General features: G+C 53.4%; 6 protein-coding genes and 1 non-coding gene across 7 annotated transcripts; 3 read left to right on the forward strand and 4 right to left on the reverse strand.

The window, feature by feature from the left end:
• Positions 1-1,070: 1,070 nt before the first annotated feature.
• Positions 1,071-3,324, reverse strand: B0H65DRAFT_433475 (NADPH-cytochrome P450 reductase; the record flags this gene model as incomplete). The annotated part of the gene is made up of 3 exons (XM_062825073.1): positions 1,071-1,088; positions 1,190-1,468; positions 1,543-3,324. The coding sequence occupies 3 exons, from the start codon at positions 3,322-3,324 to the stop codon at positions 1,071-1,073; spliced, it is 2,079 nt and encodes a 692-aa protein (XP_062678566.1).
• Positions 3,325-6,229: 2,905 nt separating this feature from the next.
• B0H65DRAFT_531141 (cell morphogenesis N-terminal-domain-containing protein) lies at positions 6,230-15,707 on the forward strand. Its single transcript, XM_062828937.1, has 2 exons — positions 6,230-6,749; positions 7,031-15,707. The coding sequence occupies exons 1-2, from the start codon at positions 6,717-6,719 to the stop codon at positions 15,335-15,337; spliced, it is 8,340 nt and encodes a 2,779-aa protein (XP_062678567.1). The 5' UTR covers positions 6,230-6,716; the 3' UTR covers positions 15,338-15,707.
• A 647-nt stretch (positions 15,708-16,354) lies between these two features.
• Positions 16,355-18,948, forward strand: B0H65DRAFT_580333 (uncharacterized protein; the record flags this gene model as incomplete). The annotated part of the gene is made up of 3 exons (XM_062830790.1): positions 16,355-16,557; positions 16,893-18,811; positions 18,857-18,948. Exons 1-3 carry the CDS (start codon positions 16,508-16,510, stop codon positions 18,946-18,948), a joined length of 2,061 nt encoding a protein of 686 aa, XP_062678568.1. The 5' UTR covers positions 16,355-16,507.
• Positions 18,949-19,292: 344 nt separating this feature from the next.
• B0H65DRAFT_541977 (uncharacterized protein) lies at positions 19,293-21,899 on the reverse strand (the record flags this gene model as incomplete). The annotated part of the gene is made up of 5 exons (XM_062829195.1): positions 19,293-19,638; positions 19,740-20,578; positions 20,773-20,882; positions 21,024-21,161; positions 21,889-21,899. The coding sequence occupies 5 exons, from the start codon at positions 21,897-21,899 to the stop codon at positions 19,624-19,626; spliced, it is 1,113 nt and encodes a 370-aa protein (XP_062678569.1). The 3' UTR covers positions 19,293-19,623.
• Positions 21,900-22,134: 235 nt separating this feature from the next.
• On the forward strand, positions 22,135-22,223 carry B0H65DRAFT_t382. Its single transcript has one exon. It is a non-coding gene; the product is annotated as a tRNA-Tyr (tRNA).
• A 361-nt stretch (positions 22,224-22,584) lies between these two features.
• Positions 22,585-24,506, reverse strand: B0H65DRAFT_293330 (uncharacterized protein). Its single transcript, XM_062823042.1, has 2 exons — positions 24,232-24,506; positions 22,585-24,180 (listed from the first exon to the last, which is right to left on the reverse strand). The coding sequence occupies exons 1-2, from the start codon at positions 24,402-24,404 to the stop codon at positions 22,725-22,727; spliced, it is 1,629 nt and encodes a 542-aa protein (XP_062678570.1). The 5' UTR covers positions 24,405-24,506; the 3' UTR covers positions 22,585-22,724.
• A 696-nt stretch (positions 24,507-25,202) lies between these two features.
• B0H65DRAFT_475739 (transcription-silencing protein Clr2-domain-containing protein) lies at positions 25,203-27,525 on the reverse strand. The gene has a single exon (XM_062827324.1). It carries the CDS (start codon positions 27,346-27,348, stop codon positions 25,579-25,581), a length of 1,770 nt encoding a protein of 589 aa, XP_062678571.1. The 5' UTR covers positions 27,349-27,525; the 3' UTR covers positions 25,203-25,578.
• Positions 27,526-27,882: the final 357 nt, after the last annotated feature.

Here is a 27,882-nt window from a genome sequence, read left to right on the forward strand (position 1 = left end):
AGACCGAGACGTCGGGAAGTTGAAGCCAGTCAGCGTCAGGACGGCCGACGACGTATGTTGTGTGGTCGCATCTGCGGGTGTTGAACGTCGGTCGACATCGAGAGAATAAGAAAGAAAGGACGGGCGAGATACAACGAGAAGACAGAAGAAATCCAGAAAGACACTCAAAGAGGGGTACTAATTTGTGAGAGAAGAAAAAGTGGTGGAAGAAAAAAAAAGAGCAGTGGACAAAAACAAAACAACGGGCTGCCGTGGCTGCGAGGTCGCAATATCGGCAATAAAACAGTGGCCCGCCCTCGGACCAATCAGAGCCCTCCGCTTTCCAGTCCGCAGCACAGCAAACGGCGAACACCACACAACTTCCACTTCCCACGGCCACAATATTAGAAAAAAATGGTCGTGTTTGCGAGAAGGTAGCACAAGCTCTCGAAAGCTTGGGTCCTTATTGGATGGCACGATGCCCTAAGGAGGTGTTTTGTGTTTCAAAAGGCTGAAGATTGAAGGAAGGCACATGAAAATGGTGGCGTCGGAGTACCGCAGTGACATCGGACGAATAACCACCGAAGTTACACACGGCGAGGCTTGCAAAAGATGACGAAATTAGTGGGATGATATTGTCTTGCCAAAAAGATGACGCCCAGGGAAATACCCCACTACCGTAATAGAAACGCCCGTTCAGACGCGAAACTTGAGGGCGCGAGGCGCTTCTAGCCCAGACGAGTAGAAGTTCTTCATGTTTCTAATCCTAGACTAACTAACCGTTCTGACATGAGGGAAGGGACACGCCCCTCGTTCGACGTTACATGGTATCCGGTGGGTGTGTTGTTGGGGCAGTCTGTGGCCCAGTATGTTTTACCATAGTCAGGATGTTCCTTATGAATATGCGCTTGTTGTTGTTGGGTATTTACTATAGGATCTGAAACTGTATCATTGGAAATTAAATCCCGACTATCCAATAAAAAGGGTCAAAAAAGGATGTGTATAATGTTTTTCCCACCCCACGCCTTCCAACCTTTTCTATCCGCTTTCGCTCTTTATTTATTGGCATCTACTACAATAGCGTATATAGTTTATGACCAGACATCCTCCTGTAAAGCAGACAGCAGGTTAGCACTGTGTTCCCCTTGACGCGAACGGCAGTCTGGGAAGCGTAGGGGCATAGTGAGAAGATCACGGCGTAAGAACGTACCTGGTACTGGTTCGACGACCTCATGTTCTTGACAATCTCCTCGGCCTTGGCCTCGGGAACGCCTCTCTGCTCGGAAATGATCTGGCCGAGGACGGTGTTGACCTCGCGCGCCATGTTGGCGGCGTCGCCGCAGACGTAGAAGTAGGCCTTTTGCTCGAGAAGCTGGTTGATCTCCTCGGCTCTTTCCTTGAGACGGTGCTGGACGTAGACCTTCTTGGGGCCCTCGCGGGAGAAGGCGGTGATGAGCTCGAAGTTGTCGCCGAGGATTTCCTTGGCTTCCTGTATTTTTCGAGGTTTGTTAGCATCATTAAAGTGTGATGGTGGGGGGGTTATGGGATGCGCGCGTAACTTACCTCCCATTCGTTCTTGTACATGAAATCCTCGGTAGACTTGCGGCAGCCAAAGAAGAGCAGAGTCTTGCCAACCTTCTCGCCGTTCTTGGCCTGCTGGACGCGCTCGCGGATGAAACCACGCATGGGAGCAACACCGGTACCGGGACCAATGCAGATGATGGGCTTGGAGGGATCCGAGGGAAGCTTGAAGTTGGAGTGGCGGACATGGACAGGGACGTGGATGCCGTCGTACTTGTTGCGGGGGCCAGTGATTTCGTAGGAAAGACCGAAGGGGCAGGGTTCAGGATCGCCGTTCTGCTTCTGCTTGAGCGCGAGGAGGTAGTTGGTAGCGACACCGCGGAAGGGGTCATCACGACCGGGAAGCTGGGTACTTTCGACGACGGCAGTGATGGAGATCTTCTTGGGCTGTTCAAGGGACGAGGACGAGATGGAGTAGTAGCGGGGCTGAAGCTTGGTGACACCCTCAATGAAAGCAGAGAAGGGGATGTTGGTCCACTTCTGGCCCTTGCCGACGATATCCAAAACTCTGGCGATGTTGAGATGGTGCACGCTGATCTTCTCTTGGAAGTAATCCTTTTCGGCGCCGAGCTTGGTCATTTCGGCCTTAGCCTCCGCATCGGGAGCAAAAGCAGCGAGCTGAGCGAGGAACTGACGAGAGACGGGAGCGCAGATTTCCATGTGGTAGCGAACGATAGTGTCGTAGGTGGTGGGAGTCGGGAAGGGAACCTTGGCGGTGGGCTCGACAGCCTTGACGCTGACAACAGTGTGGCGCTTTTCGGAGAGACCCAAGACGTTCATGAAGCGATCAACCTCCTCACCAGGGTTCGTAGGCCAAACAGCGATGTGGTCACCAGTCTGGTAGTTGAGGTTAGAGGCGCTGATATCGATATCCATGTGGAGGCAGTTGCGGTCCTTAACGGAGAAGAGCTCATAGGACTGGGCGATGGGAGCAATGTACGGGTTGTGGGCGTTGAAGGGACCCTTGGCGGTTCCGTCGAGATGCATCTTGTTGGGTTCACCGAGATAGACTTCAGGAGACTCCTTGGTAAGGCTCTCCCTTTCAACAATGCTGAAGACGGGCTCGTAAACGGCCTCGCGCTCCTCCAAGCCCATCTTCTCAGCGAGAGCCTTCCACATGGGTTCCTTCCAGGCCAAGAAATCTTCTTCCATGGTACCAGCGCCATCGTCACCCTCGCCAGCATCGCCAATACGGTGGGCACCCAGCTTCTGGAGCGCCTTGTCCACATTGCGAACCATGGAGTTGTAGTGCTCATAGGTGTTGTTTCCGAGACCGAAGGTGACATAGCTCAGGTTGCCAAGCGCAGGTTCGTTGCCCTCAGTGAAGTTGACGTCCTCGTTGGTGATGAACTCGTAGAAGTCCACGGCGTTATCAGTAGGCTCACCCTCACCATAGGTGGCGAGCACGAAGAACACCACCTTATCGTCGGGGATAGTATCAAGGTTGTCGAAGTCGTATTCCTCAAGGTCAGCAACCATGGTCTCAAGGCCGAAACGGCTCTTGCCCTCCTTGGCGAGTCTCGAAGCGTAATCCTCAGCAGTACCGGTTTGAGAGCCATAGAAGATGATGCAGTTCTTGCCCTGCTCCTCCATCTTCTCCACGATGTTTCTTGTCTTGCCAGCCTTTGCGCCGCTGGCATTCGCCAGGGAGCTTGCATAAGGATCCTTTGTAACGCCCCATAGTTTGCCCTTTGTGAAGTAGGCGACCGTTCCGAGGAGGATGGCCGCTAGGACCACGAGGTCCAGCGTGTCGAGTTCGGCCATGACGGCGATATAGACAGGGGACGATATGCGCGTAGTACTGTAGCGGGCACGACCGGTATACGCTTACAAGCTATCGGATATGGAGATGTCTAGAGGTAGGAATACCGGACCGGGCCGGTAACGCACTCGGCTCGCTTGGCTGCTTCTGGCAGGGGGGAGCCAAAAGAAGCTGCCTGCGAGGGCGGGAAATGTTAGCCCGGTGAACAACTAAAACGGCTCTTTGAACCAGATGACAGATGCTCGCGCAAGATTGACATGTGGTCTGTGATCGGCGCGCCGTATGCATGGGAGCTCAGGCCAGATGGCAAGATCAGACCACGGCTGCTTCGCATACGGCTTCTGTCGGGCAGTTAAGACGACGTGCGTACCTGGGACGAACCGCGCAGGGAAATGGCAGAAGCGACGGGACCAGAAGCTCAAAGAGACAAGCAAAAGGAAAGAATGTCGGCTGGTGGTCGAAAAGAAGACAGGAAAGGGGGTAAAAGATGAGATGGCAGCGGTCTATCACCCTATAAAAGAGGAAGGATTGGTAGAGGTAGCGAAGATAAACTGGAAACTGTTAATGACACATGGCTGTGGACGCGGCCGGGGCCCAGGGGGATCCAATCCCGTCATTCAGCGCTAAATTCCCGATGACCGGGCCCCTCCCGTGGTCCCCACTTTGACATTGGGACCAGCGGGCACACCTCCGTACATTCACAGGCCAGGTGCTGACGGGACTCGGCAGCCTTCATTCCCGACCTCATTCACCTGTGCAGTCTTGGCGGAAGGGGGGGGATTGTGCACACAACAACTTTTTACGAGACGAACAAGACTTCATTTGCTTGCACCTCTACCAAATGAGGAAATGCAGAAAAACTGACATAGAATTCGAAATCGTTGCACTTGAAACTATCAGCGTGACAGTCTTTTTAATAACTTACTTGAGTTCGTTGGTTTTCTTTCGTTTCGAAGGTCCAAATGACAAAAAGTTGTTGTGTGCACAATTCCCCCCCTTCCGCCAAGACTGCACAGGTGAATAAGTCCGGGAACAGTTCGCCGAACAACACGGGGAAGGACAACTGGCCATGGTGTAGAAAATGATCTCTAGGCACTCTGCGGGTGCGCTGTCAATCTTGGATGATGCTCTCATTTTATATTTCAGCCATTCACTGTCTCAAAAAAGGTATCCATTCTCGCTCCTCGAGGTTCGAAAACCCCCCTTCATTGACACCAGCGGCCGCCCTGAGCATCAATACGGTTACAGGTGGCCCAGGGTGTACATTCCCAAAACTACGATGCTTTCACATGACCAGCAGATGTACTTGCTCGGGAAGCCAGAGAGATGAAGTCCCATGGAAGTCTTGAGATTCGAAAAGCTAGCCAGTCACCCATCGTTCGATACAGATCTTTTACAGAAGTCGAAGTATGAGCGAGCGAGGCCAATACCGGCCGGGGTGTGTCCGACAGCCGAAGCATTTCGCGGAACCCAGATCCCTCTGTCACCCTCGATATGACATCAACAACGGGCTCGAAACATGTCAGCACCGAGACCATCTTCATGGAATCCAGTTTGTTGTTGGGCTACAAGGAGACAAGAGCGCTGTGGTAGAGAGCATCTCTTCCCGTGAAGCCCTCCCGAACTCCCGTTTAGGTAAGTTCCCATCGTACCCCACATAGAGTCTGCATAAAGTTATGAACACCTGGCGGAACGGGGTTCACACGATGCAAAGATGCACTTTTTTGCACTGAAAACACAGTCTCTGGCTCTGAACAAGTATGTTTCTCTTCAACCGATCCTACCTATCCACCCGTTCCGCTTCCGACTCCTTGGACTCGCCGGGAAGTGGTTTGCCGCGCCGGCTCGTCAACATTCAGCCGATTCGGCGCCCAAGCCCTGATCGGTAGTCGAGCACGAGGCCGGGGAGATTCTATTGATTCGGGCCCCGGACTCTTTTTGGGGTGAGCGCTTGAGGATTCGAACAAGACCGTTCGTAAAAGTTGGTGGTTGCCAAACATTACTTTTCTCTCGCTGTCGACCTTCTTCTGCGGCCCGGCCTTTTACGGGCAGGTCCCCAGAGATCCTATCGGCTCCTTGCATCTCCTCACTCCCACAGAGGCTCAGAGGCTCAGAGGTGACCGGCAGTTGCCTTTACACCGAAGACATTGGATTCTATTCGCCCACGCTTTCCATCTCTTGTCTCGTATGGTGTGAAAGTCGGCCCTACAGTGGGGTTACGTCCGCTTGACACCCGCGGCCGCCTCGCCGCGGGAGGAAGCGTACCTCTAGCTCTCCGGCGCTACCACAGGTATGTTTTATGGCTTTCGTGTCCTCAGGGCATCAAATCTGGAAACGATGACACGATTCCACATACTACTACACAGCAAATACGAGTATGGAGTTGGGCAGACTTGGAATTATTTTTAAGGTATCTTTATCAAGTTGTCGTTACCAAAGTCAGCACAACTGACGGGATCAACACCCCCCGTCCCCAGTCCCGGCACTTGCACCCCACGTTTTGCAGCGGGGTTCTGCCTCAAAGTACATAGGGGCGAGCTCTAGGTACCTTTATACATGACTGCATGCCTTGAGTTCGGCATAAACAGCTCACATCTGCGGGGAAAACTCTTGTCAGGCCAGCAGGGTTCGTTGCAAATGTACAGAACCGCTCTCGTGATGGTCATTCCTAAAGGCGTGGTGTTCATCCCTTCTCGACTTTAAAAAGGGGTAACAAAAAGACCCTTGACCCCAACGACACGAGATATGGTCCGAGCGTCCTCTGATCAACACGGGCCTGTCTAGGGTTGAACATCTTTCGGCTCTTGAAGCCCGGACAGGAGTCCGTATACGCGGCGTTACAGGTATTGTTACAGGCATTGTTACAGGGCTCGAACCCTGACGATGCGGCATGCACTTTGTCCTGCCAGTTAAGCAGCGCATTCTCCCAGGTCATTGCAGGCCTGCCCGTGCAATTATCGATCACAAATTGCACACATCGGATACACATCCATCCGATGTGTGCACTGCTTGAGTGGCAGGGCGCCCGTTCGTCGCAGGGCAACCAGATCGTGGGACGGGAGCCAGGGAGCGAACGCGCTGCACGGGAGACGGGAGGGCTTCCACTTGCTGCTGCCACAGGCAACCTGGAATCCCGTCCTGGATAGGACTAGCCTGTTAATGAATCTAGCCGCGGACATCCATCAGACAAGCAGAGGCTGGGAACTTCCAGACTGCGTTGCTTGCTTCTAGTCACCTTCGCGCCGGCCAGTCGCGACGCCATCTTTTTTGTCCAACTTCCTCCAAATAATCAGTGCATATACAGACTCACCCGGAAAAAAAACCACTGCCGCTGCCGGTCTGCAAGGCAACGCGCGCGGATTCGACCCCGCCCTGAATGCGCTGAAGGAATATCATGACCTCGAGAGGCGAGACATTGGCAAAATGGGTGAGTCTTGTGATGGCGCTATTCGACTACCTACTTGTCTCCTCTCCTTCCTTCCTATGTAGAACTTCAGTCTTTGCTGCGCATTACCATGGCTCGAAACAAGCGACAACGGGGCGGATGATGGGGTAGTAGCTTCCAGTTCTCATCCCACTACGAGTGGCTCTGGGCGACACTGAAACCAGACCAGAAGGGTTCTCACAACTCGTGCGCGCGCAGCAAGAGGAATTGTCGATTTTGGCTCGGATTGCTGACTCGCAATTTGCGCCACAGCTCCGTCTCAGACGCTGCCTTCGGACCACGAGCCCTTGAACTTTTCGCCCCGAACCATTGCCCGGCTTGAAGAGGAGGATGAAAACACCGACTGGCAGAGAACACTGAGGCCGATTGCGCCCGATAGCCGAAGCATTGCCCATTCCCGCGAATCGTCTCTCGAAAAACTACAGTGGTCTGCCAGCAGTACTGTTCGCGCCCATGCGCCCCAGCGCCTTGTCGACCCCAAGTCATCCTCGTACGGCCACCACAGACAGACGTCCATTGTTCACGGCATTGGCATCCAGCATTCGAGAAATGGGAGTCTTGCGAGCAACCACTCGAGCCCTCTCAGTCCCCAGATGATCGCCGCCGCCGGCGCAGGCATTTCCCCCGATCGAGCGGATTTACATGGCTTCTCGCGCAAGGAAACCGACGGCTCTTCCATAGGCTCGAGGCCTCAGACGGCCCTTTCCGGAACGACGGCGGCATCGGTACCCGTGATCCCCGAACGAACGTCGTCTGCAAACGCTATGAACGATCCCGCTGGCCAAGGAGGACAAACGGGGACACATAGGAAGCCAGAAAGGATGGCCAGTGGGAGGTCTCGACGGGACCACCCCCACCACCATTCGCACTCGTCTCGACACAAGGATGACCCGAAGACGGTCGGTGATTACGCGCTGCATGTGCTCTTTACGTCCTTCATTGCCCAAGCGGAAGAGAAGTTGACGGAAATAACAAGCATTCCTCTCCACGAGCCGGAACCCCATGTCGAACAAATATGCGGGCCCGGTGTTGACGCGGCCTTCGACCAGTCCATTGTCGCTCTTGGTCATATTGCCAAGCAAAAGCCCAAGCCTTTGATAGACTCGATGATGTTATGGAGGAAAAGCAAAAGTGATGCTGCCAATGAGGCCCGCGAGGCCCGCGCGCAACTTCACCAAGCGCGGAGTCATCTCCCTGGCGGTACTTTGCAAAGGAGGAATACCGAGCCCGTTCAGTCCACCGGTCCTGCTAGTAATGGCCAGCCCGAAGTCCAGCATGCCGGACAAGCCGATATTGCGCAAACCGTCGCTGTGGCTGAGCGCCGGTCCACTGTTTCCATTTACATCCTTTGCCGTGTTCTCCTCGAGGTCTTTACTCAGAGCACACTTGCTTCCATCACCCCGGAGATGGAGGACAAGCTTGAGAAGATTATTTTCCAGCAGCTCAAAAGTACCGAGCCTGATTCATTGTTAATCTCACCGTTGAAACTTGCAAATTGGAACCTCTTTGCTCAACTGTTGGGTGCTATGAGCGAAATCAGCTTCACGAGTGTGGCCGACCGGTTCATCAACGACCTGGAGCGCTCCATGCAAGAGCTAAACACCAAGATCCCCACCGGTGGGCGAGATGTCGAAAGCAGGATAGAGCTGATTCTCATTGGAATGAAGCACCTTCGGATCAGACTCTCACCTCCGGATGCCTGGGAGCGCTCTTGTAACTTCCTCATTTCTCTCGGCAAGCTCTTCAATGTTTCCCATGGCCAAAAGGTAAAGGCAGCCTTTTGCCAGATGCTTGAAATGCTCGTGCTTCCCATTGCCGCCACGGCCAGCAGCAATGATCTTGCCTATCCGAAGTGGAAAGAAGTGGTGACAACCATCACTCCCCGGCTAGCCCATATGTTTATGAGACCGCGGCACTGGACCTATTCGTTTGCCCTCACAGCAACGATGCTTTGCGCCGATGTGCCCGAAAACTTTGGTAGTCAGTGGATGCAGTTGATCTACCCGCTTAACAGCAAGCTCCAGGACCGTATGACAAGACCGCTGTGTTTGCAGGCCATTTCTAGGCTCTTATGGACCTACCTTTATCGCACGAACGATAGCGTTGCGAACTCTACGAGGAAGTTGGACGAAGTCGTGAAAATCGCCCTTCCCAATACCAAGCGAGCATTTAGCGCGGCCGACCTTTCTGTCACGGAGCCGTTGGTCCAGATCATCAGGCTTATCGGGTACAAGTACCCTGAATACTGTTTTCGCAACATCATATTCCCCTTGGTTAACGCCGACCAGTTTGCATCCAACAAGGATCTCAAGATCGAGTTTCTTGACCCCGATAGGATGGTGGTTGGCATACACGCTTTTCTCGCCGTGATGGCCGACTTGGAAAGGGGAGAGCAGGGAAAGCCGCCGTTCCCTCTGGGTTACACCTATTCCGCATCCCTCATGGATCGAGTTTCTATCTTCTCAGTACTTGCATCTCCACACAGCAGCCTGGCGGCTACACCGGCCCTCGGTGTCGAAGAAGATAGGCTCTCGAAACCGGTCCAAATATCAGTCCTATCTGACACGGTGAAAGACTACTACAGCCGATTTTGCGAAATACTCGGTAAAATCGCCATAATCTGCGATAACACATTTGGTGGACAAGCCGCGTTGGATGAGAAATTCAAGGACGAAAAGTTCAATAGTCCTGGCCCCAAGACTCCCATGACAGACACCTTCAAGTTTTCCCGCCGAGATGATCAACAAAGCGCGTACGAGCAGAAACAAGCATTCTACGAATTGTTTCACGTTGCAGTCGAGGCCCTACCACGGTGTTTGTCGGTGGACATCCCGTTCAACACACTGATCAACCTTCTGTGTACCGGAACCGCTCATGTCCAGTCAAACATTGCGCGTTCATCAGCGCAGTCACTCAAGGCCATCGCTCGACAGTCCCATGCCCAGCAAGTTACCATGGGGTTTGCCCGCTTTATCTTCAACTTCGACGACCGGTACTCTACCATGTCCGATGGAGGGATGTTAGGCCCAGGGCACATTGAAAAGACACTAATGCTCTATGTCGAGCTTCTTCACATCTGGATCGATGAGATCAGGCAGAAGACAAAAGATGCCGAGGCAGAAAGCGATGAACCTGGTGGCGCTGACAAACGAGGCATCAAACTCGACCTCTCTGGTATCTGGGCTGAGGTCGATCAAGTCGAAGCACATGGGTTATTCTTTCTCTGTTCTCAGTCCCGGCGTGTGCGGTACTACGCAGTCACGGTTCTTCGCCTGATCACCGAATTTGACGCAGCTTTGAGGAAGACCAGTAACCACGAAGAGGAAAAAACCACGAGACTCATTGACATTCTGGAGAACGATTCCATGCAGGTCATGAGTTTCAAGGATGACCACCTCTCTGTAGCTGAACGCAGCAGACTGGAGCGAGGCATGCAAAACTCGAACAGTCAAGGAGCTTTGCTTGAGCTCTGTACCAGTGATGTGTCCTACGACACTACCCTTTGGTTCAAAATCTTCCCAAACTTTGTCCGGATCGCATACGACAAGTGCCCGTTCACAGTTACGATCGGCCGCGACCTTGTCTGCAATAGAATCCTGCAGCTTTATCAGGCAATAGTCATTATTTCAGAGCCATCCGGGAGGATGTACTACGGATCTGATGGAAGCAACTCGCGGATGGCCAGGACCCCGACCACGCAACCTGAGGTGCTTGTTGAGCAGTTCAAGCTGTATCTTGTCTTTGCCTGCACAACGCTTGCAGACCCAGGTAGTGTTCAGTCGAGCTCGGCACAAAATGGTCAACATGGCCGAAAGGGTTCCAAAGCCTCTTCAACCGTTGACAAGATTGTCACGGCGCGGACCTTGTTCAAATACCTAAACCCTTTGCTTGGGGCTTCACTCAGTTCTGTCAGAGATGCAGCGGTTACTGCAATGGGCTCGATCAACATTCACATCTACCGCACCCTTCTCGAGGAACTATCGGGACATGTATCCCGGTGTAACGACGAAGCTCGGGCGCGAATCCAACCACACCAGCGCACCAACAGCAACCCAAGGCGTAACCGGAAGATGGATTTGGTGCGAACTGAAATCACCCACGTCTACAAGCTGACGGCCCACTTCTTGAAACTGCCAGAAGTGTATAATGACGAATGGATTCTTAACAATCTTGTCACCTATGCCAAAGACCTCAAGCTGTTCCTCATGGACGTCGAAGTCCAGATGGACTGGGAGTTTCAAAGATTAAGGCGACATTACTGTGGTCTCATGGAAGAGCTCTTCGAAGGCATCAATCGAACGAAAGATCCATCGCGCTGGATGACGTTCGAGTCCCGCAAATCAGCCTTCACGCTAATGGAAGACTGGTGTGGTTTCTCACCCAATCAAGCGCAAATTTCGCAAAGGGAAGCTACCATGAGACAGTCTGTCATCAATGAGCAGGGTGCAGGCGAGCGTGGTAATGTAAGCGCCGCTATGGAAATCGAGAAAAGAAACTTGCGGACAGCTGCCCTCAGTGCCATGGCATCGCTCTGCGGAGGTCCTATCTGTGTGCTTACCGAGAGCGGCTCGTTTCTCTACTTCGATGCGCGCCGTATGCTGAACTGGATTGATGCGATATTCAACGCGGAAAGCAACCGGATTAATCTCATCGGACGACGAGCTCTCAGGAACCTAATCGTCCACAACCAGCAATATCCTGCTCTGTTGGATCATTGCATCTTGAAGTGCTACACAACCGAGGTTCCCAAGGTGTTGGCCAGTTACTTCACGGTTGTGGTAGAAGTGCTTTCGGAGCATGTCGACTACCCCTGTCCATTCTGGAAGCTCCTCGGTCTCTGCTTATTCACCTTGGGTAACGATCAAAGTGATATACGGTCCAAGTCAGCACAAGTCTTGCGAACAGTTGAAGAGCGGCAACAACCGGCGCGAAACTCCAAGATACAAGACTTCGATATCAGCATATCCGACAAGACCAAGGCCGTCTACAAACTTGCTCAGTTCGAAATATCCAAGAGACTGGCTAAACAACATACCGAGTTGGCATTTTACATCTTTTCCGAGTTTACTTACTACTTTAAGGAGGTAGGGTCAGTGGCCCAGAGGAATGTGGTTGCCATCATCCTTCCCTGGATCCAGTCAATAGAGCTGACCGTCGACCCCAACGGTGGACCAACCGCGCAATCATATGTGCTTCTCGCCAACCTCCTGGAAATCACCGTCAAGTCGAGCGCGGCCTTGCACAATGAGGTCCAGGCACTTTGGCAGGCCTTGGCGACAGGTCCTCACCCGGGCAATGTTCGGCTGATTTTGGACTTCATCATGTCCCTCTGTCTCGAACGACGGGAGCAGAATTTCGTCGAATATGCCAAGCAGATCGTGGTTTTTCTCGCTAGCACAAGCAGTGCCCCTGGAAATAAGGTGATAGAGTTCCTGCTTATGCAGATCACGCCAAAGTCCATGGTTACAAACGACAAGCGGGAAGCCGTACCGCCGCCACCTGATATCAACACCCTGCCTTACTGTGCAGATCTCTCAGAGGTGCTCCCTATAGGGACGAAACAAGCTGGCTTCTCTCTTGGTCAGCTTTCCCTTATACTGCTAGTTGATCTCATGGTGGCTCCGGTTTGCCTCGTCCCTGATAATGTGCCTGTATTGCTTCAGGTGGTCACTGTTCTCTGGGATCATTACACAGCGCTAGTCCAAGAGCAAGCTCGTGAGATGCTGGTGCACCTTATCCACGAACTGGTCATTTCGAGACTCGATGATGACGTCCCCCAATCCACAAGAGAATCCATCGAGAGTCTCATCGATGCCATTCGCCGCCATGACCGGTCTGTCGTGTGGGGTTACGAGGATAGCAATGGCAACGTTGGCGCCCATGACAACAAGGTGCCCTCGAGCATGGAATACCTTACCGGCAAGGTGGTCAAGACTTTTGAAATCACATTCCCCGGCATCAAAGAGAAGTGGGGCAGGCTGTCATTGACTTGGGCAACATCTTGTCCAGTCAGGCACCTTGCCTGTCGGTCGTTCCAGATCTTCAGATGCATATTGACGTCTCTTGATCATTACATGCTAGGGGACATGATTGCCAGGCTCTGTAGTACTATCTCAGACGAGGATACCGAACTCCAGAAATTCTCTATGGAAGTGCTGACGACTCTGAAGACTCTCGTGGCGAAGCTGGACGCCGACAAGCTACTCACTTTCCCGCAGCTCTTCTGGACAACCTGCGCATGCTTGGAGTCCATCAATGAGTGCGAGTTTCTGGAGGCGGTCGAAATGCTCAACGAGTTCCTGGACAAGCTGGACTTTCATTCGCCGACCGTTCGAAGGATGTTACTCGATGGCCAGCCCTCTAAGTGGGACGGCTCGTTTGAAGGTTTACAACCCCTTCTGTACAAAGGCCTACGGTCTTCTACCTGTCTAGACTTGACTTTGACAACACTCGACAAGCTTATTCTACTGCCCAGCGATCCCCTGATAGGAGACGGTGGCCGCTTCTTCTTTACTATTCTGGCCAACTTTCCTCGCCTCCTGCACGCCATGGAGGAGGAGTCCCCCGATCCAGCTGTTGTGCCAACTGTCGAGACACTCCTGCACATTGCCGATATTCAAGGTTTGCGAAGCATTGCTGTCGCTTTGGATGATTATCTCGGGCATCGGTACCCCTCGGCCAAGGATTTTGTAGTCCAGCTGTACGCAGCCCTACGGGAGTATTACTTGCCTGATCTGGAGTTCCAGATGCTAACAATGCTGATGGGGCTGCTGACCAATGCCACCGCTTGGGTCAAAATTCACACGATGCGGATCCTCCGGGTCATAATAACTGAGGTGGACATGAAGAAGCCAGAAATTGCCAGCCACGGGTCCGACATGATCTCGCCGCTTCTGCGTCTGCTCCAAACAGAATACTGTATGGAGGCTCTCGAAGTGCTCGACAACATCATGAGTATGTCTGGCTCATCTATGGACAAGCATCATCTCCGAATGAGCATGACACGGCTCACCTCCAAGGCCGTCCGAAAAGAATACGAGCGTGCACAGAGCCTATTCGGCATCCCGGAAGCGTCTGGCTGGGCTATCCCCATGCCGGCACGCAAGACCGAGTCGACGCGCGCTAACACCCACGCTGTCTTCTACATGTGCCAAATGAACTCCCAGAATATGGAGGGTGGCATGCCCGAGAGCGATATCCCTACGCCCGCCGAGATGGAATTCGAGTTCGAGTTCCACGATGAATATGCCTACGGATACCTCCCTGTTTCCGACAGGGCTGATACCATGATGTCGGACGACGCACGCGGGCTGGAGCATCAGCCCATCGGTGATCTCATCTCCAAGCTGGATAGCCTTGACGACTTCTTTGACGACCTGTCGTCGACCGGTCCGCCTAGCGAAGGGCGATCATCTAGGACCATTACAGAGTTCTCCCCGGATAGCTTCGACGCGGGAGCACAACTGTATGACGAGCAGATCTTACCCATCCTTCACCAAGCGTCGGCGAATAACAACAATAACAACATCACTGCGGCATTCCAGAGCGGTTTCGCAGATAGGCCAAGCTTATTCTCGGGAGGTGGGCCTGGACCAGCTGTAGTTGCCGGGTCTACCGCTTCCTCGCCCATCAGTCCCTCAATGATGCACCCCGCCACGTTCGGCAGCATCAGCAGCATTGTCGGCGGAGACACCGGCGGAGGGCCCGGTGGTGTCGTCATCACCTCGCCCACGGCATCAACCACCTCCACCTCCACCTCGCAGCTACGACCATTCCTGATGACCAACATCCGACCGGGACTGCATGCTAGATCCATCACCTCCCCCTCGGCCCCGGCCTCGTACCTCGCCAACATTGGCGACTTCACCTCCGACGACGACGACGGCATGGCCGAATACCCAGAGGACATCGGCGTCTTCTCCGACAACGAGGAAGACCAGTACCAGAGACCTTCAACGGCAACCAGCACCGACACCGGCACCGGCGTCCCGCACTTCCGCCACCCGAACTACCACATCTCATCATCTACCACCAGCGGAGGAGGAGGAGGACACGGTGGTACCTACTATAGCAGCGGCGGCGGCAGTGGCGGAGTAAGCGGTAGTCACAGCGCCAGTCCAAGCGTCAGCGTCGGACCTGGACCGGCGGTGCCGCTTCATCCAACTTCCTCTTCTTCTTCAACAACAGAAGGCTCCTCCAAGCTCGAAAACATGATCCGCCCCTTTGCGCAAAGTACCCGATCCCGCATGCGCCGGTTGACGGGCGGAGGAAGCAGTCGGTCTAGGGAGGAGAGATTGGCGGCGGTGGCGGCGGCTACGGGGCCGTTGTCGCCGCAGGTACCGAAAGTGCCGAACGCGTTTTTGCCGTTGGGTCATCATAATCACCACCAGCAGCAGCAGCCACAGCAGCCACAGCAATCGGGGTCGGGTTTGGGACAAGCTCAGGGTCAGAGTCAGGGGCAAGGACAGGGTCAGGGACAACAGGGCCATGGTGGACAGGGGCAGGGGCAGGGGCATAGTCAATCGAGAGCGCAGACTCCTGTGTTGGCGGGGGAGATTCAGATGATGTGAGATGATATAAAGGGGAAATATTCGCGGAATGGTGGGTGACGGTCATATGAGTTGGTAGTGGCATTGTCTATTTTCTTCTTTTTCGTAACTGGAGTACGTGCGTGCGAGGAGTAATAGGATATGGGAAAGCGTTTGGGGATGGGATACCATGGGATGGATGATCTGGCTTTTTTACACGGGACATATGATACGCTGTGTATATTGAATGAACTCTCACGGATTTGAAGAAAAGTCGCGATGCTTTTGGTGGTGGTTACACTACTGTTAGTCACCACCCCCGAATTTTAAGTGGGAGGCGGGAAAAGGGGCGCCTAAAACCGGAAATAAATACATACACTTACTTGTTGGGAGACAATCCCAGGATGATGACCGGGTACGTTTTCCCCAAGCTACCTAAACAACAATCCTCGGGTTCCGATATTACGCCCCTGGAGGTTGGTGAGCATTCTCTTCAGCTTCCTCTTGCAGCCACTCATGTGATTGGCCACCGCAGATACAGTGTGAGAGTGCTTCTCGATGCTGTGGCTCTTGTCGGTTTCTGGTATTGATATTCACAGCTGACCCACCCAGCTGGACATCTATTGGCGGTTAGCTCCGAGTACAATAGGGCTGAAGAACTGGCTCTTGTCCCGTTTCGTCTTATCACCACCATCGGACTGTTTGTCTTCTCCGTCACCCAATCCACGCCGTTGAAGTTGGGAAAAACAATGGACTATCTGTACTGAGCAGATCGCGATAAACGACGCCTGGAAGTCGGTGTCGCCTACGAAAACTGGCCTAGCCATAGCAGGCAAGTACGGCGTCGATAGGTTCTCTGTGCTTCTATTCGTACCTCCGCCGTGGGCTACTCCTTGGACCGACATCGAGTTCTCTGTTTTCCGACTCCGCCATCCCTTGATTGTCTCGGCGACGCTCCTCTCGCATTTTTTCGAGTACCGACTTTCGCACGTCTCTTCTCCGCTACATTCGTTTCATCTGTGTTTCTAACAACACACCACTTGCCCTACAGACGAATCTGTTTCTTTGTTCCCCCACGCGAGCGAGCTGATAGGCGATCCGTTCAATTGGGATTCTGGGAACTGGGTGCGGTAGAGGCATACCTACCACTGTATACCTTCTAGGGATTCTTCTCCCTTGCCGACTTTCTGGGCGTTCATTACAGCAGCAATCATGGTCAGGGCAGGAAGGCAAAAGGTCAGAACGGGGTGTTATACATGCAAGTGCGTAATTCTGTTTACTCTATCTTACTTTATCCGTCCATCCCTTCCGGTCCCTTCGGTTCCCTTGAAGCGCGCCTATCATCTACCTACTTGAGTGTGTGCCACCTCGTACGATGAGGCTCGGACCGGCCCCATATCCTGTTGGCATGAAGGTCCAATGTAACACCGAAACCATACCGCCTACCTAGCACCGCAACCATCTCACCCAAAAGATACTCCGAGTCTCACCTCAGTCCATCTTCATATATCTACCTACTGCTCGTTATAAAAAGTCAGAGAAGGATCCATAGGCTAACATGAGCACGCTGCCATCTGCACTTGCTCCGTCACGACAGGATCCGCAAAGTAAAATGTGACGAGACCAAGCCGAGCTGCCTCCGCTGCACCAAGACGGGCCGCAGGTGTGATGGCTATCCAGCCGCTCCGTTGCATTCCCAGTCATGGCAGGAGCTCTTGGCCAAACGGCCCATCATCCCGGCCGTGACGCATCGTCACAACTCCCAGGAGGGCCGCGCCCTCGAGTTCTACCGGTGCGTGCTCGCACCCACCTTCTCCGGCTCGCTAGACGACGACTTCTGGACCCACGTGGTGAGCCGGGCCAGCTACCAGAACCCCGTCGTCCGCCATGCCGTCGTCGCCATCAGCTCCATCTGCGAGCTCATCAGCGACCCCAGCGTCAAGGGGCAAGCCCTCGTCAAGTTCCCAAAGGGTCGGTATGCCATCGGGCACTATAACCGCGCCCTCCAGGACATATCCAAGACCGACGATGAGGCCATGGTCATCTTTGTTTGTATCCTGTTCGTCTGTATAGAAATCCTCCAGGGCAACCGAGAGGCGGCCATCTCTCACTGCCATCATGGCGTCCAAATCCTGAATCAGCTCAACGGGGGCAAGAGCAAACTAAACTCATCAAGTTCCATCCTGTCCCGGGACCAGCTTCTAAACCCCTTTGCCCGTCTGAGCATCTTCCCCTTCTTCTACGGCAGCACAGTCGACGTCTTCCCCAGGCTCCTCCGGCACGGGTCCGAAGCACCGGAGTCAGACGGTGGTACCTACGGCGCAGGAACCGCCGCCGCTCTCGCATCCGACAGCGCCCTAACCGTGCTCGACGAGCTCCGGTCCGGTCTCGACCTCCTCGTCGCGCGCGCCATGCGCTTCCTCCGCTCCGCCGACCTCTACCGGATCGGGCCCTCGCGGCACGAGCCCGTCCCCTCCCAGATCCTGACCGAGCAGGCCAACCTGACCAAGTCCATCGACGACTGGCTGGTCCGCTTCACCATCTTCAGCGCCGTACACTCGCCCACCGAGGACGCGGCCGGCTTGTTCTACCAGATGCGCATGAAGAGCTACATCACCAAGATCTGGATCGCCACGGCGCTGGACCGCACCGAGATGGTGTACGACCGGTTCGTGCCCCTGTTCCGCGAGATCGTCGACATGGCCGGCCGCTATCTGGCCGCCGAGAAGAGCCGACCGCGAGGACCGTCGCCACCTCGACAGGCGACTGAAGAGGATGCTGGTGGTGGTGGTGGTGGTGGTCCCGCATCCCCACCCAACAACAGCAACACCAACAACACCAACAAACCCCGTTTCGTCTACGAAATGGCTTACCTCCCCATGCTCTACTTCGTCGTCATGCGCTGCCGCCACCTCGAGACCCGCGTGACCGCTTTGGAGCACATGACCACCTTATCCGCTCTCCACCAGGGGCTCTGGGACTCAACACTAACCTTCTGCATCGGCTGGCGACTCATCGAGATCGAGCACGGCGCCGACCGCGAGACGCTCTTGCTATCGATGGCCCAGGCAAAGGGTTTGGGGCATCAGTCCATATCCCGTCGTACTACTACTACTACTACTCGTCTAGCACCAGATGTCAACTCGCTAGTCGGTCGGATGATGCCCGGGACGACGCCGATGCCCCCCGACAGGATGAGACTCAGGGAGTGTGTGATTACGGGCGATCATACCGTGGAGCAGGAGGAGGATAACCCGGGCACGGGCGCGGGCAAGGGCTTGAGGACGGGGTATAGGAGGGTGATTTTCCATGTGTGGAAGCCGGAGAGGGAAGGGGGGGTGGGCACGTTTGAGGAGTGGGTGCCTATTTCGGAGCCGCCGCCGATGAGGGATATGTGCTATGATTATGAGTTTGGGGCAGCGCCGGCGGCGGCGGGGGCGGGGAATGAGCTGGTTGAGGTGAAGCTAGAGCATGGTTACAATGCTTCGAGTTTGGTTGAAGCTAAGCATAGCTTTGGTTTATCAGGGTTCGTTGAAACAAAGCCTAGTTTTGCGTCGTCAGGTTTTGTTGATTTGGGAGGGGGAGAGCATGATCTACCGACGAGAACTATGCCCCCGGTTTATGATGGCTTCAAGTTGGAGAGTGTGGTTTAAGTAAGAGGAGTAATGATGGTTACGTGTGGTGGTGTACTCAGTTGAGGGAAAATGTTGCATTTCCTTTTCCTATGTGGGTGGGTAGGAGACAATGGGAGGTTTGGGTTGTTATCAAAAGATGAATGGGCAACCAGATTAAGGGGCGAATGGGTCGTTAATAACTTGGACAATACCCTGTACACGAATGTAGGTATTCTTCTTGGCTTAGATTTGAACCCAATAGCACGGAGTTACAGGTTTCCTTAGCACCTTGCATGGTTCGTCTGTTTGTCTCGGGCTAAGTCATTGCTGGATTCATCCAAAGAGTGTGCCATGCCGTAACTATCACGAATGGAGTCAAGTTCTTAGGTATAAAGATGTTCAATAATTTGTTCAGCTATGTAGGAAAAAATGTAAAACAAGAGCAACAAACTACGAAAGGTATCATGAAAAGCGCATCATTCATCAACTCCTCCTCCAATTCAAGCAGCAACACCAACCTCCACCGCTCCCGTCCTCAGTCCAGGAATCTTTTCCTGCTCCTTAACCTCCACAACCCCCTCCTCCTGTTCCTCATGCACCTCCTCGCTCTCCCCCTCCTCACACAACTTCTCCGGCCCCTCCGGGAACTCACTCCCAGCAATATTACACTGCCTAAACAGTCTCACCTCACTCTCCGCAAACGCTCCCACAACACTATGCAACGTGCCCCTATTATGAAAAATCACCAAATCGCCCTCCTCCCAGTCATGCGCATAAACCAAGCCCGGCGCAATCCCCGGCCTCTGCAGTCCATAAACAATCTCCCTCACCTCCTTCAAATCCTCCACCACCGTCCCATCCCCAAGGTGCAGCCTCCTCACCGCGCTGGGATGGACCTGCAGCGCCAACTTGCCCGTAACCGGGTTCCGCCAGCACATGGGCAAGATCTGGATTTTATCCTCTTCAATCTCCGGCAGTTCTCCGAGTGGCATCTCCTTCCCCTCAGACACCATGCCCAGACCGGTACTGCGTGACTTGGCGCTCGACATCCAGACATACGGATGCGGCGCGTACTCGACCCTCGTCGAGCGCGCAAACGCCTTTTGGGTGTCGGACAAAATGTCGTACATTTTGTAACCCGACACGAAAGCCGTGGTGCCAAGAGGCACATCCAGCTCGTCGCCCGTGCCGTCGTCGTAGACGCACGTCTGCCTGCGACCTTTGGGGACTTTGACGGCGAGGAGCGTGGTCACCACGGGCGGGGCGCGGGCGACGCCGCCGTAGAGAGCGGCGTCGATGTGCCACCGGTAGAAACGCGTGTGGGTGAGGTCGTGGGAGGCGGGGATGGAGGTAGAGTGGAAGGTGTGGTGGTGAGGGTGGCGGAGTTGGATGTTGGTGAGCCCTTCGTAGGCGGGGACGAAGCCGTTGCCGATTACTTGGACTTGGGGCTGGTGGGGGATGGTCTTGAGGTCGGGGTGGAGGATGGATTTGCTGGCGACGGCGGCGGAGCCCGACTTGGAGTCGTTGCCGTGGCCGTAGAGGGGGGCGGCGAGAGGGTCGAAGCGTTGGGTCAACTCGTACTGGGCGCGAGGGGTGACGTGGGATTGGTTCTTGATGACGAGGACTTGGTGGGTGAAGAGGGCGGTGCGGAGGACGGCGAAGTCTTGGTCTGTTTTTTTGGGAAGGATGAGGTTAGTGCCGGAGTTGGGAAAGGGAACAACGCCAGGTGAAAGTATCTGGCTTGAAAGTTGAGTGGTGCCTTACCGAGGAGGTTACCGATTTTACGGGTATTCTCCCATGTGAATGGTAGATATCAAATCATCATAATCACGAATATCGAGTTTCACGTTGTTGCAACCTTACCAGTCAAGTTCTCAATGTCGACTCCCGTTACTGTAGCTCCAAAGTCGAGGTTCGAGCCCTCGGGATGGGCAAGGGGGGTAATGACGGGTGTGGTAGTGTTTGAAGCCATCCTGGATATGTGTGTCTCGATGTAGTGTATGTTGATTCGTTCTCTTGTTACTCGCAGTTGTATCCGGTTCAGGAATTTAAAATTGAGATGTTGTGTCGTTACTTATACTTTGGGTGGAAGTCCGCCCCCCCTTATCAGTTACCTGATGTTGTGTCTCATGGTGGAGTCGGCCGAGTCCGATGACACAATGCATATGCCAAAAAGACGGGGAGACACGGGCAGATCCTCAGGAACATGCTCATCATGTTCGGGAAGATGGAAACTGCAGTCTGCAGTGTGGCTGTTTAGGTACAGTAATGTCCCCTGCTTCTACAAGGAATCCGGGCAGCCATTTTTCTTGCATTTAAGGGGGATCTTGCAATTAGGGGCGCCGGTGTACAGACCATTTGCAGTCGCTGCCCACTCTCGAGCCGCTGTGATCGCTCACTAACTACATTAAAAGTGGAGTAAGTCGCCCAGTCCAGGGGCCAGAAATATTCTCTCCCAGCAAAAATACACCCCTGTTCTTGCAAATCCGCCTTTGAGGCCTTGCAATTTGCAGTTTGCAGTCTTAGTATGGGAAAATAATTCCGGCACGAGAATTCCTTGCATTTAACGGCGATCTTGTATTAGGGGGGGGGGTTGCAGAAGCAGGGGACATTACTGTAGTCCAGGAGATGACGCGGCGATCACTGATAATCTGACTGATGTCTCGCTGCAACCACCGAGATAACGGACGGGGCTCCGGCAGACGGCCGTTCCTCCTTGGCGGACCTTAGCGGCCAACGCCGCCATCCGGCGAACAGCGATAAATGTTACCCACTGCAATATTTATTTGGTACACGGGTGCGACGGCGTTTTGCTTCATGTATTTAGATGTTATCAGTTTGTAAGTTTTTGTAGCTAGTAATTGTACGAAAACGGCATTATTATCTACACTGGTCTCATTCACCTACGCATGGCCCTTGCGTTTCTTGGTCCCTGTGGGTCCAAATGGTTGTGACATTAGCCCCACCACACCCACCTACCTACCAATCATAATGTTACACCATTTGAACCCGCAGAGACCAAAAAGACTGCGGAACGGAGTGGATGGGGGCTGACAAATTAGGTTGAACGTCTGTTATGAGAGACTAATGTGACGCTACGATACCGCCGAGGCCGGACGGCCGATGAATACGTGACAGGTGGTAATTACAGACAAGGTTGATGGCTGCAGATTGTAGACATTATAAGCTCAACATTTTATCCGGGACATTAACCATTGAGAAAAACCCCTTGTGGTGTAGTTGGATATCACGTTCGGCTGTAATTGTCTAGATTGTATACCGAAAGGTCACCGGCTCGATTCCGGTCGAGGGGACTCATCTTTTTGCGTTTTTTTTTTTTCGTTGACATGCGATTTGCCCTTTTCTGTCAGTGCAATTGTTTCTTTCTCCTGTTTTTTTTCGCTTTCTCTTCTTTTATCGAAAACTGGCATTCATATGTTATGGTTTCCTCATTCTCCTCTAATCCTTTCGACGTTCATGTTTCATTGAACATTTCATCACGGTTGCATCACAACACCAGGTCTTCGGTTAATTAAAAGAACATCGTCCTATAACGCAGGCATAACAGCAGACAAAGTATATCGAGGTGAGCCAAGTGCAAAGGTTTCTCATCCAATTAGAATTCATTCCTGGTATCTAAAATCCAACGATAACGGGTATCACCATCCTCTTCATAGTCAAGGTTCATAAGGTGTCACATCCTTAAAGATGAGATGCGGCTTGCGCTTTGCAATATCCAATATCGTATCCGCAAAAACTCCGTTTGCCCAAGCGAACCAGCTTCCTATGTTGTCAAAATATCATGTCAGCTTTGTTCATGCCTCATGGACATCCCTCCAAGAGCGTGAAGAGTACTCACGTGTATAAGAATGAGACCAGTTCACATCAATGCTCTCATGAATCAACCCAAGCTTGCTCGCGTTCAGAACCAGGTTCAAGCACTTCATGATCTCATCGTCATCATCTGACGTCTGCGCCTGCACCAAAAGGCTCATGGGCCATGCATTCTGCAGGCCGATATGCGGGCCTCCGATGCCCATGAACTCTCTTCCCTCCAGATAGTACGGATTGCTGTTCTTCTCCAGCAGCATCTTGCGCGTGTTCTGGTATGTCGTATCGTCCACCGAGACAAAGCCCATCAGCGGCAGCGCCAGTAAGCTGGGGTAGTTGGCATCGTCCATCATCAGGGCGCTGCCGTAGCCGTCCACTTCGTACGCAAACACCTCGCCGTACTTGCGATGGTGGACGACACCATGTTCCCAGATACCCTCCGTGATTGTCTTGCTCCATGCCTCGGCCGTCTCTGCCCTTGTGGCATCCTTCTTGTTCCCTGTCGTCCTCAACATGGCCGCAGTCCGCTTGAGCTCTGTAGCCATCTGCGCATTGGCAGGGATGAAGAAGCCGAAGATGGTGGCATCGTCGCTGGGCCGGAACGCCGAGCGGATCAGACCCGTTCCGTTGTTCAGCGGGTTACCGATTCCGCCGAGGTTCAGCGTCTCGGTGCCCGTGTCGGTGCGGCGCTGGAATGTGTACTGGTTGCGCCGGTACGAGCCCGTCTCCGGGTCGAACGTGCTCTTGCTTTGTGCTTCGAGCACCTCAAACACCGAGTCAAGCGCCTTGTACCACCGCGTGTTGAGAAAGTCGGTGCTCTTGGTGTGGGCGTAGAAGGCGTTGGTCAGCGCGAGGAAGTGCGCGAGCGAATCTAGCTCGTACTTGCACTCGAAGACGAATGAAGGGTCAAAGGCCGGGTGAACGGTGTCGTCTTGGCCGTTCAGGCTAACGGGCAGCCCGGAATGGGGCGGCGGCTGGAAGGCGTTGCAGTAGGGCGACTCGATCACATACTCGCTCTGCGTGTTGATGGCGCCGAGGATGAGGTGGAAGATGGCCTTGTCCTTGGTGGCTAGCTTTTGGTACGGCTTCAGCTGATTGGTGCTGTCACGCAGCCACTCGGCCAGGATGTCGCCCGTGATGATGAACGACTGCGGCCCCTCCCATTTGCCTGGGTCCTCGTACGTACTGATCCATGGGTCATCGTCGATGTCAGTCACTGTCTTCTTCTTTTCCTTGCCGTCTCTGCCATTGGTGTGGAATTTAACCGTGGTGTCCGTAGTAGAAGGGAAGGTATTTTCGAAGAGACGTGCAAGATCAGGGTTCTTCATGCGGGATGTGACATCCTTGATAACCTTCTCGATGGCGTCAGACTGAAAGGTCCGGCACCTGACGTGGGGGCGCTGGAAGGGGAGGGAGAGAGGACCTTCGCTATAGGGTCGGCTGTCCACACGAATTAGCGACTGCGCCTGACCAAAGGAATGCTGGACTCACTGGGGATAAGTGGCATAGGATGCATAGTCTGGACAAGCAGTCTCATCGAATTTGCCCTTGATTGGCACCTGGTCCATATCCCATTTGAGCTCTGATGCCTCTACCACTGCCGGCCTCAGCAGAGGTATCGACAAAGGCAATATCAGCGACAGCCAGGACGTGGTGCGAGTCATAGCACTGGCTGACGTATTCCCGGATTGTTGGTTTTATGGTTGCGATGGGAGCGGCTTTGCAGCTTGGATGGTTCAACTTGAGTGGTGGTGATATGGAAGAGGCTTTTTGGACTCGCGATCCTTCCTGCAGATGAAGCTCTAGGGTAAGAGGCTAATCATGAGCAAACCGAAACCTCGCAAAATGAAAGGATCAACAACACAACGTTTAACCTCCACTCGATGTGTATGAGCGAGTGACGTCGGAGTAAGAACTCGAAACCGCGATGTCCACGAGACCACTAATTGCCTCCCTGCAGTTCCCTAACGTGTAAGGGCGTGTTCGAGTCGCCAGGAAGTGGTCTCGGAAAGGGTGACTTGGAAATGTGGTCTGTGCCAAGTACTTCAAGGTTTTTGGGCTAATTCCTGACCAAAGTCACTCTTTGAATGTAAGTTTCCAAGCGTTCATTGGGCTTGGAAATGTCTTGGAAGTTGAATTGCTCCACTAAGTGTGATGCGTGTAGTGTGATTGGCCCAAAAAATTCTTGGCGAGCCAAATTTCCGCGAAACTCTTCCGTCGATTTTGAGGAGGGGAACTGGTCCAAATGGGACCTGGAAATGCGCTCAGACCAGCTTTGTACCTTTCAACTTCCAAGACCATTTCCGAGAGCCACTTCCTGGCGACTCGAACACGCCCTAACGTCTTGGCTGCGGGGAAACAAAGTTCTGGTAGTTGCTGTTAGTGATATCTTTCTGTAGCGGGTTGACAGGCGCAAGTGGGACACCATGTTTAATTTCCACTAACAATGCACTAACAGCATGAGCAAGTGTAAACATGAAGCCAAGTTATTCAGTGCGAAACATCCTGCGCACTTCTTCACATCCCATTCTTTAGCCCCATCTGTATAACAAGTGTTCCCATTCTTAGTCCCATGTTTACAACAGTCATCCATATACTTGGAGGTACGCTTCCAGTAAGCCAAGTTCAAACCTCCGTCCTCTGCCAATGGTTCTCGGAATCGCTTCCTGTTGACTAGATCGCGTATTTCCTTTACATGATTCTTGATGCTTGATGTGCCTCGCCGCTCGTTGTCCTCTGTTCAGACATCTTTCGAATTGAAATACAAACCCATACACCAATTTAATATATCGAGAAATAGCCAGATATCCTAGCCATGTCTCTGGATAGCCAAGTTTCCTAGAAGCTCTCATCCATCCCCTCCGGTGCGGCGAACATCGCATTTACAGCCAGCCCCAACGTGTCAGCGCGCGTCGCTTTTGGACCATTGAATCTGCCGCTCCCGCTATGAGCTCGATTGTTCAGGTATGCGTGCGCATCCTCCACCACCCCTTTCTGGACTGACGCCGTGAACCGCGCCGGGTCAATGATGTTCATCAACCGATGCGTCACATAGAAGCGGCCCAGTGTGTCAACTTCGGTCCGCACCGCGTCCCGCTCAACCAACGCCCAGCCCCATCGCGCCTTGTTGTACTTCTCGATCTCATTCCTTGACATGACTTCTTCAATAAAGACTTGGCCCAGAGACTCGGGGGTGACGACGTTGGGTGGCATGGGCGGAACAGACCGGACGGTCTGGAAAAGATTACCCTTGAACCGAATATTCATTCCGTGGGCATCCGTAACAATCTCCGAGACAAGCATGACAGCGTTCGCCTCAGCACCACCGTTGTTATGGCCGTTGCCAACATGGCCTCCAACGACGCGTACAGGATCACCGACACGGATCATTTCAGCCCCGAGATAGACTCCTTCATGGAAAACGGTATCTTGCACGCCACTGGCGTTCGACTTGTTAAGTTTGTTGAATGTAGAATAGCAATCATTGATGTACTTGGCCGCCAACTTTGACGCTTCGAGTCCGACGGTCTGCCTGGCGATATCCAGCTGACTGGGATCCGTGAGGCCAAGACTCTGACAATATTGGACAGAGAAGGTCGGCCAGTCGATCGAGTCATATGTCCGATTTGCCAAGCTCGAGAAGTTTTCGCCAACACCTGGAACACTGAAGGTGAGGAATGGGCGCATGGATTTGGCGTCGATATAGAAGCTTTGTTGTCCCAACGTCCGGTGGCCCAGGGGTGCCACCAAGAAGTTGAAGGCCGCGTCTGGCGCAGGGCCTGGCGTTTGCCTCTTGGGGGCGATCGAGAGGATCACGCCGAGCCTCCAAGCCTGATGCTTGTACCAAACCAGCTCGCCTGCGCGGAAGACATTGGTGAGACTTGTAACCCCTGGGGCCGCAAAGACCTGTGACTGAAGGCTGCCTTGGGCTTGCTGCTGTCCCAGTTGCTGGTGTTGTTGCTGTTGGTTTTGTTGCATGATTTGTTGCGCCTGTTGCGCCTGTTGCACCTGTTGGATTTGTTGCTGTTGTTGCTGTTGTTGTTGCTGCTGCTGCTGCTCTTTTTGTTGCTGCTCCTGCTGTTTTTGCTGCTGCTCTAGTTGCTGCTGCCTTTGCTTTTGTCCCAGTACCTGTTGGATTCTCTGTGCATGTTGTTGATCGGCTTGCCTCAGCTTCTGAGACTCAATCATCTTACCGCAGAGATCGCAGGAACATTGACTGTGATCAGCGTGCTTGCTGAGCAGGAAGAGGGCATGTAAGACGAAGTCACCCGGAGTCCGATATACAGCCTTGCGGCCAGCCGGGTGACCATACAGGTAGTAGTCTCTACCGCCGTCCTTTCTGATGGCGCATCGAAGCTCGTACCCCTTGGGTAGAACGGCGAGCTTGTACTGTTTGTCGCTTGGGAGGCCGAGCTGATGCTGCAAATGACCACCGATGATGACCTCCCAACGTTCAAGCTGCGCGACGTCCTGGTCCTCCTTGGGGTCTAGTGCATTGTGGTCGAGGTTGTCGTATCCCTTGCCATCGCTGCGTGCGATTCTTAAGCCAAGGTAAAGGTTCTTGTCCTTGTCGTCGTCCTGGCCGTTTGAGGCGGACATGGTGACCATGACAGGTGCAGGCGGCGTCCTAGTAACTGGGTAAAAGACTTCTCTTCAACGGTGAAAATCAACACTGTTGATATGGTTATGAAATGAAGAAGGGTAAATGTGGGGAAGAGTTGATTGAGAAGTGATCTCAAATGATGCTGCTGCTGGGAATTGCACATGCAATGGGTTGGGTTGTCGAGATCAGACAAACACCAGGTAGGTCGGAAGCCCTGAAGTAGCACTGGCCACCTGCCCAACGGGTATGTATTTGTGCAGTGTTCCCCCGCCAGCACGGCTTGTAACTGACGGAAAACCGACGGAATGGAGCTCCAAGTCAGAGACACTACTACTAGGTAGTACCTGACAGTTGGTACAAATGTTGAGAGTTCCTGAAAGTTCTGAGAAATGTTTGGCTGAAGTTTGGCAAGAGTGAATGTCTAGATTAACAAAGTTATTGGGATTGAAAGTTAAGAATGGAAAGTGAACTCGACACGCTGTGACACGGCAGGTCGTTCAGGACGCGCAAAGGCACGGGCCCCAAACACCCCACCATGC

The sequence above is a fragment of the Neurospora tetraspora genome (genome assembly GCF_033439725.1).
Source record: "Neurospora tetraspora strain CBS 560.94 chromosome Unknown B0H65scaffold_7, whole genome shotgun sequence".
NCBI classification, from domain to species: Eukaryota; Fungi; Ascomycota; class Sordariomycetes; order Sordariales; family Sordariaceae; genus Neurospora; species Neurospora tetraspora.